Source organism: Bos mutus, chromosome X (genome assembly GCF_027580195.1).
Source record: "Bos mutus isolate GX-2022 chromosome X, NWIPB_WYAK_1.1, whole genome shotgun sequence".
Classification (NCBI taxonomy): Eukaryota; Metazoa; Chordata; class Mammalia; order Artiodactyla; family Bovidae; genus Bos; species Bos mutus.
The window spans coordinates 20,633,124-20,660,696 of record NC_091646.1 but is presented as its reverse complement, the minus strand read 5'-3'; the positions used below and the strand labels follow the sequence as shown (position 1 = coordinate 20,660,696).

Here is a 27,573-nt window from a genome sequence, read left to right as displayed (position 1 = left end):
CCCAAAGACACACAGCCTAATGGCTGAGCTAGAAGTCAAATTTATGTCTGGCTGGCTTTAAAGTCTGAACCCTTTTCTCTACTCCACACAACCTCATTTGTCCACCAACCCTGGCTCAGAAAAGTTCGGGAGAGCAGTCTTTTTAAATTTATAGTTTAAAAAATTATGAAGTTTGCATATGGGGAAAGCATAAATTTGAAGTATACTTTCTCTGATTTTCGACAAATGTGTGTATCTGTGTAACTCAAACCCCTGTCAAGATATAAAACACTGCTATCACTCCTGAAAGTCCTCCTGTGGCCATTCCCGTCAATCCCTGTGACTGCTACCTCTGTTGCCTATCACTGTTCTGATTTTTTTTTTTAACCATAGTTTTGCCTATTCTAGAACTTTCTATAAATGAATTATATGATATGTACTGTCTTGTATAAGTCTTCTTCTATGTACTACAGTAGGATTTTTTTGAGATTCATTCTTCTGTTTTTGTAGTTTATTCATTTTATTGCTGAGTAATATTCCATTGTATGGATATATCACAGATTGTTTGTATTGTTTCTAGTTTGGGGCTATTATGTTTAGTGCTGCATTGAAGATTTAGGTAAAAGTCCTTGTGTGGATATATATTTTCATTTATCTTGAGTAAGGAGATCGGTCCTGGGTGTTCATTGGAAGGACTGATGTTGAAGCTGAAACTCCAATACTTTGGCCACCTGATGCGAAGAGCTGACTCATTTGAAAAGACCCTGATGCTGGGAAAGATTGAAGGCGGGAGGAGAAGGGGACAACAGAGGATGAGATGGTTGGATGGCATCACCGACTCAATGGGCATGAGTTTGAGTAAACTCCGGAGTTGGTGATGGACAGGGAAGCCTCGCGTGCTGCAGTCCGGGGAGACACAAAGAGTCGGACACGACTGAGCGACTGAACTGAACTGAACTGAGTAAATACCTATGAATGGAATTGCTGGTTCATAAGTTATATGTTTAAATTTGTAAAAACCAACCATACTCCTTTTTAAAGTGGTTAAGGATATGGAGCAATTTTTCATTTTTGTATTGGCCTTTTCTATATCTTTGGTAAAATATCTATTAAAATTTTTGCCCATTTTTCAGTTGGATTGTTTGTCTTCTTCTTATTGAGTTGAAAGTTTTTTTTTTTTACAACTTCTGGATATGAGTCAGATACATGTTTTGAAAATATTTTCTCTGTGGTTTATCTATTAGATAAGTGGTGTCTTTTGATGAGCTTAAGTTGTAATTTTGGTGAGGTATAATTCATCAGTTTTTATTTTCTTTCATGAATAACAATATATAACTTGTTTAAGAAATCTTTGCCTATCAACAGATCATGACGATTCTCTTTCCTTTAAAAGATCTATGGTTTCAGTTTTTACATTTAGGATGATAGTCCTAATTAATTGAACTTAATTTTTGCATGGTATGAGGTGTGGTATGGTGTGTGGTTTGGAATTAATTTTGTTCCATTTAGAAATCTAGTTATTCCAGCATTATTTACTGAAGATTTTCCTTTCTCCATAGATTACTTTGGCACCTTTGACAAAATATCAAATACTCATGTACGTGTAGGTCTGTTTTTTTTAAAAAAATTCTTTTTTGACCCCACTGCGTGGCTTGTGGGATCTTAGTTCCCCAACATGGGTTCCTGGTAGTGAGAGCACAGAGTCCTAACCACTGGACTTCCATGGAATTCCTTGTGTAGGTCTATTTTTGAGCTTTCTGTTCAATTCTATTGATTTTTTGTAAAAGAAAAAAAAATATATATATATATATATGTATCACACTATCTTTATTTCTGTAGTCTTGAATCAGGTAGTGGAGTCCTTCAACTTTTTTTTTTTTTTTTTTTTTTTTCAAGATTGCTGTGGTTATTCCAGGCCTTTTGTATGCCCATGTGAATTTTCAAATGTGCTTGTCAATTTGTAGAAAAAAACCTTGCCAAGGTTATAATTGGGATTGCACAATTTTGGGAGAATTGATTTCTTAGTAATATTGGATTTTGTAATATTTATCCAGGAACATTTATTCAGGTCTATTTTAATTTCTCTCAGCAATGTTTTTTTTTTTCTTTTTTTAACTTAATTTTTTATTTTAATTGGAGGCTAACCACTTTACAATATTGTGGTGGTTTTGGCCATACATTGACATGAATCAGCCATGAGTGCTAAATGGAGAGGTATTGCCTGTCTTTTGTTAAATTCATCCTAAGTATTTTTTCTGGTACTGTTGCAAATGGAATTAAAAAATTTTTTATTGAAGTATAGTTGAATTCAGCTCATTTCATTCACTCAGTCGTGTCCAACTCTTTGTGACCCTATGAACCGCAGCACACCAGGCCTCCCTGTCCATCACCAACTCCTGGAGTTTACCCAAACTCATGTCCATTGAGTTGGTGATGCCATCCAACCATCTCATCCTTTGTCGTCCCCTTCTCCTCCTGCCTTCAATCTTTCCCAGCATTAGAGTCTTTTCAAATGAGTCAGCTCCTTGCATCAGGTGGCCAAAGTATTGGAGTTTCAGCTTCAACATCAGTCTTTGCAATGAACACTCAGGATTGATCCCTTTAGGATGGACTGGTTGGATCTCCTTGCAGTCCAAGTGACTCTCAAGAATCTTCTCCAACACCACAGTTCAAAAGCATCAATTCTTCGGCATTCAGCTTTCTTTATAGTCCAACTCTCACATCCAATTACAATGTGTTAATTACTACTATACAGCAAAACAATTCAGTTATATCTCTTTATATATATGTACATTATTTTTCATTTCTTTTCCATTATGGTTATCACAAGATTTTTAATGCAATTATCTGTGCTACACAGTAGGACCTTGTTGTTTATCCATTCTGTATATACCAATTTACATCAAATCAAACCCTCACCCAACCCCATCCCCCTTGACAACAACCAGTCTACTTTCTATGTCCATGATTCTTTGTTTGATAGATGGGTTCGTTTGTGTCATATTTTAGATTCCACATATAAGTGATATCATATGGTATTTGTCTTTCTTTTTCTGACTTAGTACAAGTGAAATTCAGAAAACGAAGTTCATGGCATCTGGTCCCATCACTTCATGGGAAATAGATGGGGAAACAGTGTCAGACTTTATTTTGGGGGGCTCCAAAATCACTGCAGATGGTGACTGCAGCCATGATATTAAAAGACGCTTACTCCTTGGAAGAAAAGTTATGACCAACCTAGATAGCATATTCAAAAGCAGAGACATTACTTTGCCAACAAAGGTCCGTCTAGTCAAGGATATGGTTTTTCCAGTGGTCATATATGGATGTGAGAGTTGGACTGTGAGGAAAGCTGAGCACCGAAGAATTGATGCTTTTGAACTGTGGTGTTGGAGAAGACTCTTGAGAGTCCCTTGGACTTCAAGGAGATCCAACCAGTCCATTCTGAAGGAGATCAGCCCTGGGATTTCTTTGAAAGGAATGATACTGAAGCTCAAACTCCAGTACTTTGGCTACCTCATGCGAAGAGTTGACTCATTGGAAAAAACTCTGACGCTGGGAGGGATTGGAGGCAAGAGGAGAAGGGGACGACAGAGGATGAGATGGCTGGATGGCATCACTGACTCAATGGATGTGAGTCTGAGTGAACTCCGGGATTGGTGATGGACAGGGAGGCCTGGCGTGCTGCGATTCATGGGGTCACAAAGAGTCAGACACAACTAAGTGACTGGACTGAACTGAACAAGTGAAATTATTTTTAAATTTCATTTAAAATTAAAATTTACAATTATCTGCTGCAAGTATTTAAAAATAAAATTGAAAAAAAAATAAAATTGATAAGCTATATCTATCACCAATCTCTCACTATCTATCCATCCATCTATCATATATATAAATTTTGTATCCTATAAACTTGCTAAACCCACTTATTAGCTGTAGTAGTTGTTTTAGAGATTATTTGAACCTTTCTATGTAATGCCATCTGAAAATAGTGACATTAGCCATGTTTCTCATTAATCTTTATTCCTTTTTTTCCTTCTTTTGGACTTATTTTGATATTAGTACTTGCAATAAAATGTTGACTAAGTGGTGAAAGTGAATGTCTTGTCTTGATATCAGGAGAAAAGTATTCACTATTTTACTATTGCTATGATATTAGCCATGTTTTTGTTTTGTTTTTTAGATACCCTTTATTTGATTAAGGAAGTTTTCTTCTGTTCCTAGTTTGCTGAAAATTTTTACTGTGAGTGGTTGTTGAATTTTGTTAAATGCTTTTTCTGTGTCTCTTGAAATCATCATTTGGCTTTTGTCCATTATCTAATATGGTAAATTACATTGATTTTAAGATGTTAAACCAATCTTTGCATTTTTGGAAGAAACCCTAGTGGTTATGATGTATTATCATTTTTATACAGTGGTATTTTCGACTTGATAATATTTTGTTAAGTATTTTAGCACTTATGTTCATGAAGGATGTAGGTTTGAAATTATTTATTTGTTTATGGCTGGACTGGGTCTTAGGGTCTACACCGACTTTTCTCCAGTTGCGGGCGCAGGCTTCTCATTGTGGTGGCTTCTCATTGCAGAGCACGGGCTCCGCAGCACAGGCTCAGTGTTGTGGCGCACAGGTTTAGTTGCTCCAAGGCATGTGCAATCTTCCCAGATCAGGGATCAAACCCACATCTTTTGCATTGGTAGGCAGATTCTTTATCACTGAGCCACTGGGGAAACTCCTGAAAGTTTTTTTCCCCCTAGTTTCTTTATTAGACTTTGGGTTGGTGTGTTGCCAACTTTATAAAACTCTTTCAGAAAGAGTTTGGATGACACTGGTGTTATTTCTTCATTAAATGCTTGATAGGGCTCACTAGGAAACTCTCTGGGTCTGAAATTTCTTTATGGGAAGTATTGTGATACCAAATCCAATTTGTTGAATGGATGTAGAGCCATTCTAATGTTCTGATTCATCTCATGTCTATTTTGGTTAGTTATATTTTTCTAAGAATTTATTTCAGTTAGTTTTTCAAGTTTATTGGCAGAAGTTGTGCATAACATTCCTATTATTTCTTAACATCTTTAACATTTATGAGTGGTCAACAAAACTTTTCTGTAGAAGGAAGATAGTAAATACTTTAGGATTTGTAAGCCATAAATGGTCTCCCTCTGCTGCACATTTTTTCTTTCCTTTGCTTGGTTCCTTTCTTCCCTTCTTCCTTCCTTCTTTCTTTTTCACACCGTTTAAAATATGAACTATAAAAGCCATATTTAGACCAAATAGGCCCTTGGTGCGATTGGCCCTGCTGACCAGTTTGTCAGTCTCTGATCTATAGTGATAATCTCTTTCATTTTTGATATTGATAATTTTCTTTTCTAGTTCTTTTTTTCTTGATCAGTATAACTAGGGATATTTTCAAGTTTGTTGATCCTTTCCAAGAACCAATTTTTGGCTTTGTTAATTTCTTGTGGTAAAGAATCTGCCTGCAATGCAGGAGCCACAGGAGATGCAAGTTTCATCCCTAGGTCGGGAAGATCCCCTGGAGGAGGGCAAGGCAACCCACTCCAGTATTCTCGCTTGGAAAATCCCATGGACAGAGGAGCCTGGTGGGTTGTAGTCCATGTGGTTGCAAAGAGTCAAACATAACCGAAGTGACTTCACTCGCTCTCGCTATCTTTATTAGTAATATTTCCTTCCTTGTATTTATTGTGGGTTTACCTTGTTCTTCCTTATTTAGCTTCTTAAGGTAGATCCATAGACCACTGACTTCAGACCTTTCTTCTTTTCTATTAATAATGTAGTCATAAAAAGCTATAAATATCTTTCTGTGTACTGCTTTTAAGTTGTAGTCTGCAATTTTTGATACATTGTATTTTCGTCATCAGCAGTTCAAAATATTTCCTACTTTCTTTTTTGATCCATGAATTATTCAGGAGTGTATTCTTTTGTTTATTTTTTAAAGATTTTTTGGATGTGGACCATTTTTTAAAAGCCTTCATTGAATTTGTTACAATATTGCTTCCGCTTTATGTTTTGGTTTTTTGGCCATGAGGTATGTGGGATCTTAGCTCCTCCACCAAGGATCAAACCTACACCCCCTGCATTGGAAGGCAAAGTCTTAACCACTAGACCACCAGGGAAGTCCCACGAGTGTATTCCTTAAGTCCCAAATATTTGGGATATATCTAAGATATATTACTGCTGTTGATTTCATGTTTATTTCATTTTGGTTACAGAATATATTCAGTATAACTTCAATCCATTTAAATTTATGGACATTTGATTTATATCCCAGTGTATGATCTATTTTGGTGTTTCATACACTTGAAAACCTTGGTACTTCGTGTGCACTTGAAAAAATGTGCATTCTACAGTTGTTGGATATGCTGTACTGTAAATATCAATTAGATCTCAAGGTGGTTGATAGTGTTCAGATCATTTACATCTTTACTGATTTTTTCTTAGTTGTTCGCTAGTTTAAAGGGGTGCTAAGATCTCTAACTTGGATTGTGAAATTGTGTATTTATCCCTTTAGTTGCATCAAATTTTACTTTGTTTATGAAGTGAATATACATTTATGTTGTCATGTCTTCCTGATTATACCTCTAATCCTAACCTGTTTATCATTATGAAATAGCTTTTCTTATTTCAAATAATACTTTGTCTTGTAATCTATTTAAGTGGTTTTAATATAGTCATTCTAGCTTTCTTATACTTACTGTATGTGTACATATATAATATATATTTTCAACCACTTACTTTGTATTTGTGCACTTATAGATAGCACACAGTTTGTGTTTCATTTTTTATCCATCTGAAAGTATCTGCCTTTTAATAGAGTGTGTACTTCTTTAACATTTAACATAATTTTTGATATGGTTGTATTTAGGACTACCATTTGATTTTATTTTCTATCTGTCCTTCTGGTTTTTGTTCCTTTTGATTTAATATTTTTTATAATTGAATTTTAATTTTTTCTGCCTCTTTAGTTATGTCTGTTTGCATTATTTTCTTAACGGTTGCTCTAGAGATTACAGTATACATCCTTATATTTTTTGCAGTCTACTTAGAGGTACTATTGTACCATTTCATGGAAAATGTAGAAACTTTAACCATACATGTCTATATATACCTTCTGTCTTTTTAAAAATGCTTTTAGGTTCATATGTTGTATTTTCATTTTTATTCAGTTCAAGAAATTTTCTCTCTCACTCTCTCTTTTTGTTTTTGTTTTTTTTCTTTTTGGCTGCATGGCATGCAGGCTCTTAGTTCCCTGACCAGGGATCAAACCTGCACCCTCTGCAGCAGACACACAGAGTTTTAACCACTGGACTGCCAAGGAAGTCCCTATACCCTCTGTCTTTTATGTTACAGTTGTCATATGTGTTACTAGTAACAAGATCAGAAACACCACTAGACAGTGTTATAATCATTGCTTTAAAGGGTCTTATGAAGTTGAGAGTAAATGTAGCCTTTTATGTTTGCAAGCTCAGTCACTTCAGTTGTGTCCGACTCTTTGTGACCCTATGGACTATAGCCCACCAGGCTCCTCTGTCCATGGGATTCTCCAGGCAAGAATACTGGAGTGGGTAGCCATTCCCTTCTCCTAGAGATCTTCCTGACTCAAGGATTGAACCTGCATTGCAGGCAGATTCTTTACTGTCTGAGTCACCAGGGAAAGTGTGAAAGTTTTAGTTGCTCAGTTGTGTCTGACTCTGTGACCCCACGGAACCACCAGTCTCCTCTGTTCACGGGATTCTGCAGGCAAGAATATTGGAGTGGGTTGCCATTCCCTTCTCCAGCAGATCTTCCTGACTCAGTGCTCGAACTCGGGTCTCCTGCACTGCAGGCAAACTCTTTATCATCTGAGTCACCAGGGAAGCCCTATGCTTATCGAGATGTTTATCATTTTCAATATTCTTCATTTCTTCCTGAAGGTCTGGTGACATTTCCCTTCAATCTGAAGAAATTCACTTAGCACTTCCTGTAGTACATGGTCTAATGATAATGAATTTTCCTGGCTCTCATTTATCTGAAAATGTTTTGGGTTTTTTGGCCTTTATTCTTGAAGGGTATTTTTGCTTACTATGGAATTCTGAATTGACAGCATTTTAGATGTTGTTCCATTCTATTCTGGCCTCTATGTTCTCTGATCAGAAATCAGTAATCATTTGAATTTTGTTTCTCTATTTGTGATGTGTAATATGTCATTTTTCTCTCTTTGCTTTCAATATTTTCTCTCTCTCTTTTTTTTTTTTTGCAGTTTGACTATTATGTGCCTAGGCATGTTTTTCTTTATATTTTTCCCATTTGAAGTTTGCTGAGTTTCTTGAATCTGTAAATTTATGTCTTTCACCAAATTTGGGGAGATTTCCTCCATTATTTTTCTAAATATTGGTTTTTCACCATTCTCTCTCTCCTCCCCTTTAGGGATTCTGATTTCATGGATGTAAGATTTTTTGATGCTGCCCCACAGGTCCCTGAGACTGTATTCATGTTTGTAATCATTTTACTATTTAGTCTTCTGATAGTATGAAGGCAATGGCATCCCACTCTAGTACTCTTGCCTGGAAAACCCCATGGACAGAGGAGCCTGGTGGGCTGCAGTCCATGGGGTCGCGAAGAGTCGGATGCGACTGAGCGACTTCACTTTCACTTTTCACTTTCATGCATTGGAGAAGGAAATGGCAACCCACTCCAGTGTTCTTGCCTGGAGAATCCCAGGGACGGGGGAGCCTGGTGGGCTGCCGTCTATGGGGTCGCACAGAGTCGGACACGACTGAAGCGACTTAGCAGCAGCAGCAGCAGTATAATTTCTATTTATTTCTCTTCAAGTTCACTGACTTCTGTCATCTTCATGTTACTACTGAGTCCACTGAGTGCAATTTTTAAAAATTTCAATATTGTATTTTTAGTTCTAAAATATCCATTTTGTTCTTTTTTGCTTCTGTTTCTCTGTTATTTACTCTTTTAGCATAATTGCAAAAATTATGTTTAAACACTTGAGCATAATTATACTAACTACTTTAAAATCTTTGTCTGCTAATTCTAACATCTGAGTAATTTCAAGATTGATTTCCATTGATTGTCTTTACTTGAAAATGGGTCATTTTCATTTTCTCTTAACATATAGGGTAACTTTGAATTATGTCCTGGCTTTTGTGAATGGTATATTTTGGAAACTCTGGATTTTTCTGTATTTCTCTGAAAAGTATTTGTTTTTGTTATACCAGACAATTAACATGGTTGGAGTCAAACTAGATTCCATCTCTTGGATGGCAGCTCAAATGTCGGTTAAACTCCTTTATCCTTAGTTGAAGTCTGTCCTATATGTATGTGGTTCCGAGGTCAGGCTCAGTTTACACTCAGAATTTTGGCTCCCCATCACTAGCTCTCTCCTTTCCAAGATCTCTTCTTGACCTCCCAAGGGGAGATGGCTGTAGTTACTTTGACCTTTGTTTTCTGGTTCTTCATGCCACAAAGACTGAAGGTTTTCTATCAGAATTTTGAGTGTCCTTCACAGTGTTTGTTTTAGGCTGCCATCTGGCTAACAGCTGTAAAAACAGCTAATTCATCTTGTGATGCCACTTTTTCCCAAGTGTCTACTCTTCTCCAGAACCTGCCTGGTTTTGTTCATTTTCCAGTGTCTTCAAGTCATTGTATTCTGTATAGTTGTTATATGTAGGAAGGCTGAGTCCATCTGGAGCTACTCAACCATACTGGAAGTAAATGTCTTCCCACTGCATTTTGTTTACATATAGGGTTTTCTATTAAAGACCCTGGTCAAGAAAAAAGCCAAGCAACCCCAATGAACTTCTTGGTACCAAAATCGCTCGCATGTTGAAGCTAAATCATCACCTCTTCATAGTACTTGATTGCTGTAGCAAAATTCATTTGTGCCAGGAGAAGAGCCATATGGCTTTTGGGCTCACAATTCATTTTCAGAAATATTACAAACTTTCATCTCCCCATGATATACCCAGCAAGATAATAGTTCCTTGAAAAGCAAAATGGATAATGGGGAAAATGTGGGTGCAGATTACATTTATGTTTGTTCAGCTACATCCCAGCTGTGTGACCCTAGACAAGTCACTTAACCTTTCTGAGCCTTCATTTCCTGATATAATACTACATATCTTTCAGAGTCAATAGAGGGGGTTCAATGACAGGATGCATGTAAGTGTCTCATATACCCTTGTTTTTCCTGGGAGAGCCCAGGTTTGCAACTGTGGTTCCAGTGTAATTATTGATAAAGCCCTCTTTCACTCTCAAAAATATACCTGTACTTAGCAAATACTATTACCAGGGGGCGCTAGTAATAAGGAACCTATCTGCCTATGCAGGAGACATAAGAGACCTGGGTTCAATCCCTGGGTTGGGAAGATCCCCTGGAGAAGGGAATGGCAACCCACTCCAGTCTTCTTGCCTGGAGAATCCCATGGAAAGAGGAGCCTAGCGGGCTATAGTCCTTGGGGTTGCAAAGAGTCAGACGATATGCTCGGACAAGTGACTTAATATACTCACACGCACCAATCAAATCAGCAAACTCTTCTAATAGTGAGCCTCTAATTCCTAAGGCCTAATGCCTCACTTCCCTGCCCCACTTTTTAAGAAAAGTGTTGCTCAATAAACTGTAAGACAATGCCTAATGTCACTGTGTTGGGGTTTTTTTTTTCTGTTTTTTTTTTTTCTTCCTCTCTCAGAACTGTATGGGAGAAGGTAGCCTGCTTTTGAAGACGGGCCTTTATTCCTGAGAATTATGGCAAATCACCTTATTTATCATCCCTCTTCCACCTCTACGAATACCCAGGTGGAAGCAGATCGAAGGGATAGAAATAAGGATAGGTCAAGAAAGGAAAAGTGGTGTGTATGCATGTGCGTGTTTGTGGGTCTGTGTTTCCCCCGGGTCACATCTTGGCCTGTAATCTGAGTGTGTGCATGTATTGAGTTGGCCAAAATGTTCATTCAGCCACAACAAAAGTTTTTCAATAACATTGTTCAAAAACCTTAAGGAGCTTTTTGGTCCACTCAATAAAAGATTTGCAGAGCTGGTGGAGCTAGTTCTTACCCTTCAGCCCTCTGTGTGATCCTCCAGGGCTAAGGCTGGGGTTGGGGCAGAAAGTGGGGAGGACTTCAAGCTGATGGATGATGACTCTGTTTTTTATTTCCTGTTTTTTCTTGACAGATTTCCCTAGACAAGGTCCCTCTGGGGAGAGTTTTGGCCTCCATATATTTACCTAAGTCACTGAGGGAGAGAATTCCTCTTAGCAGCTTACACACCATCTTGTTTAAATTTTTTTGGCCGAACTTCACTCTTTAAGGTAAGTTCTTGCCTCTGGTAACTGTCATGAACTGACATATGGTGACTCACTGTAATTATGAACTCTTGTTATTTTCATGATGTGCTGTTTATTCTCAAATATGCTCTCTGATTTATTCTGCAAATCTTCCAGCACAACCCCTGGCTCTCAGCATGAATCAACGTCTACTTTAATGATGTTCCTCAGTTTTTCATTTTCACAGCTTCTCAGCTTGGGAAGGGACCTTAAGGATTATCTGGTGACCAAACGGAGGCCTCAAGATGTTTCAAAACCAGAAAAGAACAGCGAGTTCTCCTGATGAAATGCCATTTCGGCTTATCTGTGCTCCCCTCCCATATCTCCCCTGTATCTTCAAAGCCAACATGCACATTTCTCAGGCCAATTTATTTGAAGCTGAGTGGTGTCCAGTAGGACACTTGCGTGCAGACATCATTGCTCTTCCCCACCGCCTCCACAGAACTTTCTCTAAGGGCTTCTGTCCTCACCTGTTATTAAACAGAGAGGAAGTAGGATGTGGTTAACAGCAGGGACCCTGGGGCCGGATGCAGAATTTAAAGCTGGCTGTGCCACTGTCCACCCACGTGAACTCGTGGGCAAATTCTTCAACGCCCAGTGCCTTTGTTTCTTCCTATGTAAACAGGAGGATAGTAGTACCTCACTGGGCTGTTGAAGGATTAAAGGACTTAATACATATAAAATGCTTAGAATAGTGCCTTGTACACATTAACACCATGTAAGTGTTTGCATTGATTTTACTATTTGATTATCTTGGGGCTCTGCCTAATGAAAAGCCCATTTCTTCAGCCTGCTCTGTCCCATCTAGCCGCTGGAAAGAGAGCAATCAGAGATGGCATGATGTTGCTGATGATCACTCTTAATTGTTAGTATTTATACTCCAAGACTCAAAGAGTGCTCTGATATGAACATTTGTATCCTCTCAAAATTCTTGTGTTGAAATCTTAACCCCCAAGGTGATGTATCACCCGGTGAGTCCTTTGGGTGGTGATTATGTCATGAGGATGGGGCCCTCATGAATGGGATTGGTGCTCTTATGGAAGAAGCCTCAGAGAGTTCTCTCACCCATTCCACCATGTGAGAATACAGCAAGAAGGTGTCAACCAGAAAGCAAGCCTTCACTAGAATCCAATCATGTAGGCACCTTGGTCTTGGACTTGCAGCCTCTAGAACTGTGAAAAATAAATTTCTGTTGTTTATAAGCCATGTAATCTGGACTTTGTTATAGGAGCCCTAATAGACTAAGACACAGAGGTTAAGTAATTTTGCCCAAAGTCACACAGCTAGGAAGTGGCATAGCTAGGAATCAAATCCAGGATATCTGACTCCAAAGTTCAAGTATTTATGAGGTTCATGCATTAGTGCCTGGGTGTGCATATTTTTAAAAAAGACTATCCAAACAAATGAATTTCTAATGGTTAAATTTCCACAGTTATTTGGAGGCGGTTGTATTGAGCCAGCTTAAACATACTGCATATCAGTTCATTATAACATTATCTCCAGCTATATCTCCAGGATGCTGTTCTCCTGGAATTCTGTAATTGCTCACCTCTATGTATAAATTCTATTTGTTCCTATGGGCTTAGCTCAAATTCTACCCAGGAAGTTTGCCTAAAGTTCATGAACCTCTGTTCTCTTCCTTACCCTGTGCTTGTATTCTTGTGTTACACTTCGGCCTAGTTTCTAGATTGGTATTCCCAAGGAGGTTGTGGCATGTGTCATGGCTCAGACGTGTTTTATTTTCATAGCACCTATCATAGGGCTAGGTACTCAACATGCTTTCACCAGCTATATATTTATTAGGCATTTTTAATGGAGAAAAATAGCTGGACCCAGGACAAGCCAGTTAATGAACAAATAATTATAATAAAAATTAAGAATGTGATTCATAGCACTCAGACCCTTTTGGCAAGCTTGTAATTTCTGTCACCTTAGATGCCATTATTTTGGTCTTAGCTTCTCTCTTTTCTTCAGAGAGGTGTGCTTGTTTTGTAAAATAAAAGATAAACCTGTTTAGCATAAATTTCACACCTAATAAGTCATTTTTATTCACTAACACCTTCTACTGAAAAAGATTAAAGATCTTTGCCAATATTAGCCTTCAGACGTCACAGTGGCAGATGAAGAAGGATTAGAAGTAACCTACCATCAATTTCAGAACCGGAAGGGTCCTTATAATTCATTGTGTCCCATCTCCTCATTTTACCAATGAGGATATTGAGACTCAGAGAGGAGAAGGGACCTGCTGGAGGTGACACAATGTATTCATTTATTCACCCAGTTATTTATTCAACTAGCAAATATTTATTAAATTCCTACTATGTGTATTGTGTGGTGCTGTATGGGGGAGGGTTCTCACATGCAAAGGGGTGACCTGAGGCTGGGACCTGAGCCACTCATTTTGGGGGAGTAAGCACATACAAGAAATGCCACAGTTTAACTACAAACCCTCCCCCGTCCAAGTTCCAAGTCTCACAGCTCTGCTTTCACACTATTTCTTCTAACATCTTTTGGTCAAAACCTTAACTGTCATTGCAACATATTACCTTAAGTAAAAGTGTTAGTCATTCAGTTGTGTCCAACTTTTTGAGACCCCATGGATTGTAGCCCACCAGTCTCCTCTGTCCATGGAATCCTCCAGGCAAGAATACTGGAGTGGGTTGCCATTTCCTTCTCCAGGGGATCTTCCCAGCCCAGGGATCACACCTGGGTCTCCCGCACTGCAGGCAGAATGTTTACTGTCTGAGCCACCAGGGAAGCCCCATATTGTTAATAAAACGCCACTCTTGGAAACATGTGTCTCCTCTTCCACCCTTCCACTAGCGGTGGCTCTTGTGGAGAGGGCCAGAGCCCAAGGCAAGTTCAATATGGCCTAGGGACTGCGGAAGCACAGAGCCCCAGCACCCCAGCTGCCTGGGAGCTCAGGAAAGGCCTCTGTAGGAGAGGTGTCAGCTGAGATGGAGGTCGAGTACCAGCTAGAAGATTTAAAAGGGTGAGGAGAAGGAGGAGGGCTGTTTCAGGCAGAGGAAACCGCTTCTGTAAAGCTTCAGAAGTGGAAATCGGTCCAACCAGAGCCTAGAACTAGAGGGCAGAAGAGTCAGCAAGGGTTTAGTTCCTTTCCCTGAATGGCTGCCACTTTGTAGGTCAAGGAAAGAAAGCCAGAAAGTAGGTTAATTCAGTCCCAAGTCACTATGCGTTTCCCCCTTTGGCCTTCTCACTACAGAAAACCACATCTCTTAGACTAAGTTGGGAGGGATGTTAGGTGTTTGGTCCACCTTCCTTCATGTTGCCAGTGTCCCAGAAAGGGGAAGGGACTTTCAAGAAACAAGAGGGCCTGGGCTAGGACTTTTTTTTTTTTTTTTTTGACCATCGGCCAGGACCCTTTCCTCTGGATCTTGCTGCAAACCCTCCTCTACATAAGAATTGCCCAGGGGGATTCCTCTGGGAGGGGAAGCACTGACCCACCAGGCTGGCTTTGGTTGAACAGAGCTGGTCACGAACAGAAAGTGAGTAGCTTCCTTAGGGAGCCCCAGGCTGTGTTCATAATTCCTCGTTTTTCAGTGGCTTAAGGGCTCAGAAATGATTTGTTGTTCAGTTTCTCAGTCGTGTCTGACTCTGCAATCCCATGGATTGCAGCACACCAAGCTTCCCTGTCCTTCACCATCCCCCGAAGCTTGCTCAAACTCATGTCCATTAAGTCAGTGATGCCATCCAACTATCTCATCCTCTGTCATCCCCTTCTCCTCCTGCCCTCAATCTTTCCTACGATCAGGGTCTTTTCTAATGAATCAGGTCTTCACATCAGGTGGCCAAAGTATTGGAGCTTCAGTTTCAGCATCAGTCCTTCAATGAATATTCAAGGTTGATTTCCTTTAGGATGGACTGGTTGGATCTCCTTGCAGTCCAAGGGACTCTTAAGAGTCTTCTCCAACACCACAGTTCAAAAGCATCAGTTCTTCAGTGTTCAGCCTTCTTTATGGTCCAACTCTCACATCCATACATGACTACAGGAAAAACCATAGCTTTGACTACATGGACCTTTATACACTGTTGAGGTTTGTCATGGCTTTTTCTTCCAAGGAGCAAGCGTCTTTCATTTCATGGCTGCAGTCACCATCTGCAGTGATTTTGGAAAATTTGAAGAAATTTGAGGGCTTGGCATCTTCTAAAAGTGGCCCAGCAGGTTCTTCATGAGACATCATCAGGGCACCCCACTTCTAGGTTTTCTTGATGAGTCCTCAGAGGCTCTGCTTCCTCTCTATCCTGTCCTGTACCCGCCTCACCTCTCATCTCTTCAGGTGAGCCCCAGAAGCAGCTCCTTCCCAGCTGCCTGGCCGCCTAGAACCTTGGCCTGTGGCACACGGGCCAAGGCCCATCTCAATGGCTCTGCATTAGCAAGCTCTGCATCTCACTGGCTGCATTTCCTTTAGACCAATGTTTATGACGCATCCCTGCTCTATCATTCACCAACTGTGTGACTTTGTCCAAGCTTTTGAGCCTTCCCAATCCCCAGTATACCTGAAAAATGCCTACATTGTTCCAGTGAGAACTGAAGACAATGCATGTGAAACACCCTTAACAAAGTAACTGGCTCACTGTAGGTACAAGATAAAACCCCTGTTGTGTGCTAGGCCATGCAGGGGACACCAGGACACACAGTGCCTATGTTTAAGAGGTCACGGTGTCCTGGGAGGACACTGTTCCAAGCTGGATGATAATCAACCAGCTTCCATTGCCAATGAGGATGCAACAGGAAGAGGTTGTAACTAACCCATGATGAGTTGATTTTCCTTATAAGGAGTTCAGTTCAGTTCAGTCGCTCAGTCATGTTCGACTCTTTGCGACCCCATGAATTGCAGCATGCCAGGCCTCCCTGTCCATCACCAATTCCCGGAGTTCATTCAAACTCATGTCCATCGAGTCGGTGATGCCATCCAGCCATCTTATCCTCTGTCGTCCCCTTCTCCTCCTGCCCTCAATCCCTCCCAGCATCAGAGTCTTTTCCGATGAGTCAACTCTTCACATGAGGTGGCCAAAGTATTGGAGTTTCAGCTTTAGCATCAGTCCTTCCAAAGAACACCCAGGACTGATCTCCTTTAGAATGCACTGGTTGGATCTCCTTGCAGTCCAAGGGACTCTCAAGAGTCTTCTCCAACACCACAGTTCAAAAGCACCAATGAGAGGCTCTCTCAAAGAAAGTAAGGATGGGTGAGGGTTAGAGTTGGGATAAACTGCGTCAGGTCAACCCACTCCAGTGTTCTTGCCTGGAGAATCCCAGGGACGGGGGAGCCTGGTGGGCTGCCATCTATGGGGTCACACAGAGTCAGACATGACTGAAGCGACTTAGCAGCAGCAGCAGCAGCAGCAGCAGCAGCGTCATGTCAGAGTCTGGAAGGCACTAGCAGGCAATAGCTGAACTTCGTTCCAGGTGCAAAACCAGTGCTTATAGGATAGATATTTGGGTATATGGCTGGAAATTGGTCCAGCTGTGTATAATTTAGACCTGATGTGAAGACAGGAGATGAACTAAATTATCTCTGAAATTCCCTCTTAGCTTGTGATTTTATTTTCCACATGTCTGTACCTAATGCATGCAGTACTTCAGAATTCTAGACTGATGATTAACATGCCAGAAATTAGAAAGGCAGGACCTGAACTCTTCCTTGTATGTTTCATCTGCAGACCAAAAACATCACAAAAGCATTAACCACATATGTCGTGAGTGCCAGCATTTCTGATATATCCATTCAAAACTTGGCAGACCCAGTGGTTATTACTCTGCAGCATGTTCAAAGAAACCGGGTAACATATCCATTTTCATCTCAAAATATAAGGCCTCAGAACCCCTCCCTGATTCTACTGTTAAAAATAATTGGCTACTTAACAGATGTGATTCCAAGATATAATGAAGATTGTTCCCTTCCAGGTAGCAGAGGTGTATTGTAATTGGGGACTTTAGAAATAACGCCTTAGTCCAAAGGGATAAGTAGCAGCAGGTTTCCAGTGCTGTGGCAGATTGGCAGGGGAGTGACTGGGGGCAAGTGGATCTTTTGGTTTTCCCATCACTCTAAATGATATTTAATTCCATTTATTTTTGAGAAAGTCAAACAAGTTAATTCAACATAGTGAAACATTTTTATCCTTTGAATTTCCATGAAGAGCATTAAAATATGTATTAATTATCACCAAAGAATTAAAACCATAGTCATATGGCATAACATAAGGTATATATTACTAAATGCTCAAATTTAGCCATGATATAAGAATGAACTACTACTCCGTTCTTTGATGTTAATCTATGTCCAGTGTGGAGTCTTAATAGCTTCCTTCATTGCCAATCTAAAAGACCATATGGTACAGCATATTTTTCACAGGTCTTAACTCTAGAAGGAAAAAAGGAAGAGTGGGAGAAGGAGTTCTTTTTAAAAGATACCAAATGAAATATATCTAACGGTTAAGATCTCTTAATTCTGGCTGGCGCCACAGCTCTCCAGGCATCCCCAGTAACCAATTTCTAATTGCCATCCAGCTCCTTGGAGATTGCAGGAGCTGGTGAGGCTTCAGGAATGCTCACTAGACCTGATGAGGAGGTGGATTAATCTTTTTTTTTATTTTTAAATTTATTTATTTTATTTTTGGCTCTGCTGGGTCTTTGTTGTGGTGTGGGCTTTTCTTTAGCTGTGGTGAGTGGGGGCCACTGTCTAGTCGGTGCTTGGGCTTCTCATTGCAGTGGCTTGGTTTTGGCTCTTGGACTCTAGAGCGTAGGCTCAGTAGTTGTGGCTCATTGGCTTAGTTGCTCCACTGCATGTGGAATCTTTCTGGATCAGGGATCAAACCCGTGTCACACTGGCAGGCATATTCTTTACCCCTGAGTCACCAAGGAAGCCTGAGGCATCTGAATATTGTATCCATAAGGCTTGATCTCAGCTATGAGCCCCAAATTCCAGAATTTCACAAGTAGCACCTACTGCACATCAGAGCCACTCCAATCCTTCTCCTGGGCCTTGTACCAGGAAGACTTGGCAAATTCTCCATTTACCGAAGATATTAAAGGATATATACCAGATCACTATGAAGCAGTAACATATTGTTTTGTTACTCACTTGTAAACCCCAAGATACTTGGAGTTTATTTTAAAACCAGCTTACAAATGGTGTGTGTGTGTGTGTCTACTCTTTAAGAAAACATCAAGAAGAAAAGACTTGTGTGTAGTTGTCATTATTTGGTGACAGTCGCAAGGAAAGCTATTTGCCTCTGATTTTTCTTTTTTCTAGAATTATGATCAAGTTCGCTGTGCCTTTTGGGACTTTGGGAATAACAGTAATTTTCATAGCAAGCTTTGGCTTTCACTCTCAATGAGACTTTGTCCCTGACCCTGTTGCTATTTGGGCGTTACGTGGGAGCAAGCTGTACTGAAGCCACTGTCTTAACAGACCCTACAGGGAACTCCAAATGACCAAGATATGAATATGCTTCATATCTAATTAGGGCATGGGGGTTTCATTTTTAAAACTTTCTTTTTGAAAAAAGACTTATTTGGGAGATTAGAAAGAAAGCACATAACTCAGCAAACTGGAAGAAAGAAAGTTAGAAGACAGCAGTACAGAGCAGCCTTGAGCTGTTTGAAGAAAGCTGAGGAGTGAAGATCTGGCTCTTTATCTGAGCTTTCCCATGAGATCTGCCAGGCCTACTGTCTCCTTTGTTTTCCCTCTTCTCTTCTATATTGACTGTGTGACCTTGAGTGGTCCGTTTACTCTCTAGGTGCTTCAGTCTTTTTATCTTTTCATGGAGGGGATAAGACATTCTGGTTGGTCTCTAAGGACCCTCCCTACTTGATTGAGTATGACTCTTTGGAGACCGTAAGAGAAGGAGTCATGGAAATAATGCCATTTGCAGGGACATAGATGGACTTAGAGAAGCTCTAAATGTGTGAAGTCAGACAGAGAAAGAAATATCACATGGTATCACTCATATGTGAAATCTAAAAAAAAAAGGCTATAAATGAACTTACCTACAAAACAGAAATAGAGTCCCAGATGTAGAAAACAAACTTATGGTTACCAGGGGGTAAGCTGGATACATTGGGAGTTTGGGATTGGCATATACACACTGCTGCTGCTGCTAAGTCGCTTCAGTCGTGTCCGACTCTGTGCGGCCCCATAGACGGCAGCCCACCAGGCTCCCCCGTCCCTGGGATTCTCCAGGCAAGAACACTGGAGTGGGTTGCCATTTCCTTCTCCAATGCAGGAAAGTGAAAAGTGAAAGTGAAGTCGCCCAGTCGTGTCTGACTCTTCGCGACCCCATGGACTGCAGCCCATCAGGCTCCTCCGTCCATGGGATTTTCCAGACAAGAGTACTGGAGTGGGGTGCCATCGCCTTCTCTGATATACACAGTACTATATATAAAATAGTTAACTAATAAGGACCTACTGTATAGCGCAGGGAATTCTACTCAATACTCTGTAATGGCCTATATGGGGAAAGAATCTAAAAAAGAGTGGATATGTGTATATGTATGTCTGATTCACTTTGCTGCACATCTGAAACTAACGGATTGTGAATCAACTATACTCTGATAAAAATTTTAAAAAAGAGAGAGAAGGGGTGATGGAAAGGGATTGCTGAATGGGTTCCTCTTAAGCTTGCCATTGCCATTGGAATCTGTAAGGATGTAGCCCAATCTCAGAAAATTCCTGCACAGAAGCAATTGCTCCTGGAATGCCAGGAGTGTCTCTGGGAGCAGTCCTTCCACCTGTAGAAACTCTGTCTGGGATGTTTCCTTTTTTAGTATCCTTGAAATTCTGGGGTGGGGGAAGATAATACTACTTTCTTACAACAGAGATATCACTGTCCTTTCCTGGTCCCCTTCAAGTCGTTCACGGTAAGATTTCTGTAAAATGATAAGCTTTGTCCCCCACAGCCTCAATAAGCTGATCTGTGTGTTCATTAATATCCATTAATGGGCTTGTTCCAGGTCATATTTTGCCCCCACCCCCTGTCCATGTATCTAGAACTTCTGGAATCTCTTAGTGTTATCCTGGATGGACAAATTTTAACCACACTTAGGAGAACCCCTCTGCTCTAGTACTACTCTAGAGGTTTAACTCTAAATGTCATCTAGTACCCAAGATCTACAAGTTCTCAAGGTATGTGGCTTAGTTCTAGAAGCCTGAGTGTGCTCAGGAGTGAGAAACTAGGCAGGTATCAAGCAGACCAGGGGCTTTAATTGGCCCTAAGGAGTTCCGAGTCTGGGTGAACTCCAGGAGTTGGTGATGGACAGGGAGGCCTGGCATGCTGTGATTCATGGGGTTGCAAAGAGTCGGACACGACTGAATGACTGATCTGAAGGAGTTCTAGACCATAATTTGACTTGAATGCAAAACACTTGAGACCATTTGAATTCTAGATTGAGCTGGTTGTTTCAAATGTTTATTCCAGTCCCATTGAGGAACCCCACGCGTCATCTGTATTCCATAGCTCAAGCACTTTAAAAAGTTCTAGATCTGTTTCCTCTTTGTGCTACTTAAAAAAAAAACAGTCCTTACTGTCACTCCAACATAGTGGCAGGACTGTTGTTCATCGTTAAAGTCTGTCCTAATCTGTAGAAGAACAGGAAAAGTGAGGACCAAAGAAGTTATGCCATTGATGAAGTCCTCCACAAGTCAGTTCTGCCTATTAGGATTAATTTAATTTCAGGCTCAATTATACTGCTATCCTGCTGTCTTAACAAACAATACTAATCATAGCACACGTTGGAAAGGTACATATAATGAAAAGTTAAACATTTCTGAGAAAAGAAAAATTGCTTTGAAATTCCCTTCTGTCACTTGCAGATAGGCAAGATGGATGGAACTCATCAGACTGTAACGTGAAGGAAACAAATGTAAGTTACACAAACTGTCAATGTGATCACCTTACCCATTTTGGAGTCTTAATGGTGAGTTGTCTCAGTGTGTGAAGTGTTAGTCGCTCAGTCATGTTGGATTCTTTGAAACCCTATGGACTGTAGCCCACCAAGCTCCTCTGTCCATGGAATTCTCCAGGCAACGATACCAGAGTGGGTAGCCATTCTCTTCTCCAGGGGATCTTCCCAAACCAGGGATCAAAGCCAGGTCTCCTGCATTGCAGGCAGATTCCTTACTGTCAGAGCCACCAGGGAAGCCTGGTTGCCTCTTAATCACTCTTTAATAGAGTTTTGACAACTTTTATTAGATTACAGACTAGGAATATATGTATGAATTAAGTTATGGAAAAGTGGCATGCAAGTGGAAGAAAGCCGCCCACCTTGTTCATTCAAAGTAGAGCAAGTTGAAATGAATGTTTATTTTTTTTCTTGTAAAATTAATGCCAATTTCTCAAAATTCAAACTTTACAGAAAAGGTCCCTATAACCCCCCTCCAAAGAAATCACATTAACACCTTTATATATGTTCTTTCAGATTCTTTTCCTATATACATATATTAATATATCTTTTGGTTTTTAAAAATGGGATCAAATTATACATACTGGTTTTACCACTTGCTTTTCACTTAACAATATATATTGGACACCTTTCAGGCAAATATATGTCTATCTACTTAAATTTTTAAAAAATATTTTTATGGTATTCCACTGTGTGAATTTAACACAGTGGAATTTAACCAATCTGCTACAGTAAGCATTTGAGTTGTTACTGTTTTTCTCCATTATGAATAATGCTATAGTACACATTTTTATTCATTAGATGACACCGCCCTTATGGCAGAAAGTGAAGAGGAACTAAAAAGCCTCTTGATGAAAGTGAAAGAGGAGAGTGAAAAAGTTGACTTAAAGCTCAACATTCAGAAAATTAAGATTATGGCACCTGGCCCCATCACTTCATGGGAAATAGATGGGGAAACAGTGGAAACAGTGTCAGACTTTATTTTTCTGGGCTCCAAAATCACTGCAGATGGCGATTGCAGCCATGAAATTAAAAGACGCTTATTCCTTGGAAGGAAAGTTATGACCAACCTAGCAAGCATATTCAAAAGCAGAGACATTACTTTGCCAATAAAGGTCCATCTAGTCAAGGCTATGGTTTTTCCAGTGGTCATGTGTGGATGTCTGAGTCGGACTGTGAAGAAAGCTGAGTGCTGAAGAATTGATGCTTTTGAACTGTGGTGTTGGAGAAGACTCTTGAGAGTCCCTTGGACTGCAAGGAGATCCAACCAGTCCATTCTAAAGGAGATCAGTCCTGGGAGTTCTTTGGAAGGACTGATGCTAAAGCTGAAACTCCAGTACTTTGGCCACCTCATGCGAAGAGTTGACTCATTGGAAAAGACTCTGATGCTGGGAGGCATTGGGGGCAGGAAGAGAAGGGGATGACAGAGGATGAGATGGTTGGATAGCATCACCGACTCGATGGACATGAGTTTGAATGAACTCCAGGAGTTGGTGATGGACAGGGAGGGCTGGCATGCTGCAATTCACGGGTCGCAAAGAGTCGGACATGACTGAGCAACTGAACTGATCTGAATACTGGTGTATTTCTATAGAATAAATTGATAGAAGTAGAATTGCTTCCAATTAGAATATTAAATTTTAATAGTTATTGCCAAATTGCAGTGTAAGAAAGAAATATTTATTTTTAATACTTGCGATAGTTAACCAAGCAAGAGTTTTCTGATCAACTTGCATATCCAGGCTTAGAGCCTTGGGAGTAATTGTTAATCCTTCTCTCCTTCATTTCCTTTGGTCTTCCCTAACATCAGGACTTGATGAGTTTTCCTTCAAAATGGCTCAAATGCATTTCCTTCTTCTTTACCCACCCTTGAATGCTTTCTTAGTTCTCCTAAGTTACTGTACTGTATATATTATATACTGGTATATGAATATGTTGTGTATGAGTTGTTTCTTCTACTAATGGTAAACTCCCTGAGGGCTAAGAGTCTGTTTTATAGTTTTCTTTTTCTTTCTTTCTTTTTTTTTTAACCATGTCTACTCAACAAATAAGAGGTAAACCCATTGACACTTATTGAACTGTAAGAATTTTGTTTACCCACCTGCAAATTGGTTAGAACATTACAGCATGAGTCAAAAGCCCATGGTTCACAATCTAGCTCTGTTACTAGCTGTCTATGTGATCTTGGTCAGGTTGTTTCACTTGTTTGGATCTTAAATTTGTCTTCTGGAATGTGAAAGATTGGAGTGGATGAGGATGTTTTAACCTTAGCGCTATTGCTATTTTGGGCCGTATATTTCTTTGTCGTGCGTGCTGTTTTGTGCATTCAAGGTTGTTTAGCAGCATTCCTGGTCTCTACCCACTAGATGCCAGTAGCACCTTCTTCAGGTGAGACAACCAAAAATGTCTCCGGACATTGCCACATGACCCAGGGGAGGGGTAAAACTGTGTCCAGTAGAGAACTACCAGAGTAGACCAGCATTTGTTAACCTTTTAGGAGTCACGAAGCTCCATTGCCATCTGATGGAAAGTATGGACCGTCTTCCCAGAATATATTCAAATAATTTGAATTTCAAATATATTCAAATATATTCAAGTAATTTGCACACCATTTCAAGTCTTTTATAGTTCTCAGGTTAAGAAATTACAGGTTTATGTGATCTCTAAGGTCCACTTTGTCTTTTAATTTTATGAAAATTATTGAAGGTCTAAGGGAAAGGAACATTTTTTTGATGTTCTGTGCAATGTTTTGGAACGCTCAGTTCAGATAATAATTCACAGTGTATCTCAAATTCACATCTATTAGTTTGGTTATATTTGAAGTGTGGAACATGTTAATGACAATAAAACCAAGGACTAAATGTTCTTCCAGTGCTGTTGATGGCTCTCCATGCCCCATGCACAGTAAGTTGCACTAGGCATAATCAATGAACAACATACAGTCTTACTGTATATCCATCTACATACTCTGGTTTTATAAGAGCTTTAACAGAGATGCTGTACATCCTGGGAAGCTACTGTTAGTGGGCACTGGAAACTTTTTACCATAAACTTGCCTAGCCAAATGTATAAAATACAACACATTGCATTCCCTAGGATTTATCCAGGTCTGCAGTGGATGCAGTGAATGAACAGATATTAGTGATTATAACGTACATCGGATGTGGAATCTCCTCCATTTTCCTGGGACCTGCAATAGTGACATACCTAGCTTTTCAGTAAGTTGGTAGAGTTTTACTCTAAGTTTAATTTGGTTTGATGGATGCTCTTGGCATTGTATCCTTGTTAATTTCATGTTAATGTAACAGAAATGTTCTTATTCATCACAATAGGCAGAGGTCACATCCTTTAGATTATGAAGTGGCCAGGTTAAAAAAAAATCAAGGCTCCTCTGAAAAAAAGATTGTAATTGAATTTTTTAAACAACAATAGGTTTGAGATAGGAAAAGATTTCTCCAACAGGGTACAAAAACACTAAGTAGTAAAGAAAAAGTTAATCAGTTGGACTCCATTAAAATTAAGAGCTTTTTTAAATCAAAAGATACCATGAAAATAGTGAAAATGCAAGCCACAGATTAAGAGAAGATATTCACTATATATATATCTGACAAAGGACTTATACGCAGAATATATTAAAAACTACAAAGCAAAAAGCAAAAGAAAGACAATACATTAAAAATAGGCAAAAGACTTGAAAATTCTTTTCAAGTGAAAATTGAAAATTCTTGAAAAATTTCATGAAGTCAAGTGTCTGGATTTTTGAAATACCCAAGTAACTATGTGAAATGGTTCCTATAGTCATCTTGCTACTTGGTCATGTGTAGATTTAGTCTTGAGTCAGTAGAAGGAGTGATGGTGGAATTGTAGTATACAAGGAAGTCTTTCCTTCCTTTTCTTCAAAGAAGGGGACTGCTTAGCTGAGAGAAGCTGTTATTATTTCTATTACTAAAGGTCACCTTATTTGGAATATTTTGATTCTACCTGGAAAGATGGTGGGGGACTCAAAAATTTAGTACATATAAGATAATATGAATAATTAAATTTTAATAGGCAGTTCTTTCATTCTTTTAATTATTATACATAGAAAGCATGGCCATGCTTGATCAAAAGCAGAGACCCTGCCTCACATTGCGCCTTTTCCTTTAGCAAACTTCTAAAAGATCATCCTTCTAAAATCCTGATCAACTTGTACACAGCATTACTGATGCTAAACCCGGTATTTCTAGTCAATTCCTGATCATCATCATTTCAGAAAGCGGGCCTTTGTATCACAGCTGCTGTGGCACTTCATTATTTCTGCTCGTGTCTTTGACTTGAATGGGCCTGGAGGCAGTCCACATGTATTTTGCTCTAGTCAAAGTCTTCAACATATACATTTCCAATTATATCCTTAAATTTTGTCTGGTTGGTTGGGGTAAGTATATCTGCCATTGTCCTTGATGTCTCTGTTTCAAGCCTATGTCTGTCTAATTCTATTATACAAGTATTAGGGACCAAACTTCTGCTATTATCATAAGTAAGGAATTAAGCATTGCCTCACTGGTTTGGGGGTGGGCATTTCTTTTTCTGTCTGTATTGCTCTGTAAATCAAGCTTTGGACCTCTATGGCGAGACACTGGTTCACATATATTTACTGAGCAGCTGCTGCTGTGCTGTGCTAAATGCTAGATCTATAGTAGTGAACCTGTCAGCTTTTATCCTTCTCTTTCTCAAGTTACAATCCCAACAAACACACATGGATACAATAGCCAACACTGAGCTGGTGTTCCATGTGCCCAACATGGTTCAAAGCATCTCATTTAATCTCAGCTTGAATCTTCAGGGCTTCCTTGGTGGCTCAGAGACAAAGAATCCACCTGCCAATGCAGGAGATGTGGGTTTGACCCCTGGTTGGGGAAGATCTCCTGGAGAAGGAAATGGTAACACTCTCCAGTATTCTTGCCTGGAAAATCCCATGGACAGTGGAGCATGGGGTTGCAAAGATTCAGACATGACTGAGCAACTAAACAACAGCAACAACCTTTAATCTTCACAATATCTCTATGGGAAAGGTTTCATCATTATTCCCACTTAACAGATGAGGATGCTGAGGCACAAAGAGATTATGTAATTTGCCAGAATTTGCACAGCTAGTAAGCGGCAGAACTGGGGTTTGAACCAGGGAGTCTATCTCCATAGTTTGGACGTTGACCTCTAGGATGTAGTCAGATTGTTAAAGGGCCAGGGAAAACACCTGAAAGACGTGAGAGGGTGCTGGTTCAGACATACTCCGTTTCACACCACGTCTTATAACTGTCACCATTCTGCCACCCTAGAGAAGCCAGGAAGGAACTTAGCGTGAATAGTTCTCATTGGTTGCTTTCCTGTAATTCTAACTGACATGAACAGCTCAGCTATTCCCCACCCCTTGCCTATTCAAACAAGACTTAGCATTTAGAAAATGTGTTGGATCCATAGGAGATGGAAAAAGGCAAAAGGGCAAAATGGCTAGTGCAAAAAGGCAAAACGACTGTCTGAGGAGGCCCACAAAGAGCTGAGAAAAGAAGAGAAGAGAAAGGCAAAAGAGAAAAGGCAAGATATACCCCTCTGAATGCAGAGTTCCAAAGAATAGCAAGGAGGGATAAGAAAGCCTTCCTAAGTGAACAATGCAAAGAAGTAGAGGAAAACAAGAGAATGAGGAAGACTACATCTCTCTTCAAGGAAATTAGAGATACCAAGGGTACATTTCATGCAAAGATGCACTCAGTACAGGACAGTAATGGTATGGACCTAACAGAAGCAGAAGATATTAAGAAGAGGTGGCAAGAACACACAGAAGAACTATACAGAAAAGATCTTAATGACTCAGATTACCACGATGGTGTGATCACTCACCTTGAGCCAGACAATCTGGAATGTAAAGTCAACTGGGCCTTAGGATGCATCACTACTAACAAAGCTAGTGGAGGTGATGGAATTCCAGTTGAGCTATTCCAAATCCTAAAAGATGATGCTGTGAAATATGCTGCACTCAATATGCCAGGAAATTTAGAAAACTCAATAGTGGCCACAGGACTGGAAAAGGTCAGTTTTCATTCCATTCCCAAAGAAAGGCAATGCCAAAGAATGCTCAAACTACCTCACAATTGTACTCATCTCACATGCTAGCAAAATAATGCTCAAAATTCTCCAAGCCAGGCTTCAACAATATGTGAACCAAGAACTTCCAGATGTTCAAGCTAGATTTAGAAAAGGCAGAGGAACCAGAGATCAAATTGCCAACATCTGTTGGATCATAGAAAAAGCAAGAGAATTCCAGAAATAACATCTACTCTGCTTTGTTGACTATGCCAAAGCCTTTGACT

General features: G+C 39.9%; 1 protein-coding gene across 1 annotated transcript in view; it reads left to right on the top strand.

Annotated features, from left to right (window-relative positions):
* Positions 1-27,573, top strand: part of LOC102268855 (adhesion G-protein coupled receptor G4) — a 66,216-nt gene that overhangs the window by 20,169 nt on the left and 18,474 nt on the right. Inside the window, 8 exon segments of the mRNA XM_070366554.1 lie at positions 11,157-11,261; positions 11,263-11,292; positions 16,990-17,109; positions 18,582-18,627; positions 21,141-21,244; positions 24,326-24,447; positions 25,376-25,524; positions 25,527-25,641. Of these exon segments, the coding sequence (XP_070222655.1) occupies positions 11,157-11,261; positions 11,263-11,292; positions 16,990-17,109; positions 18,582-18,627; positions 21,141-21,244; positions 24,326-24,447; positions 25,376-25,524; positions 25,527-25,641 (791 nt within the window).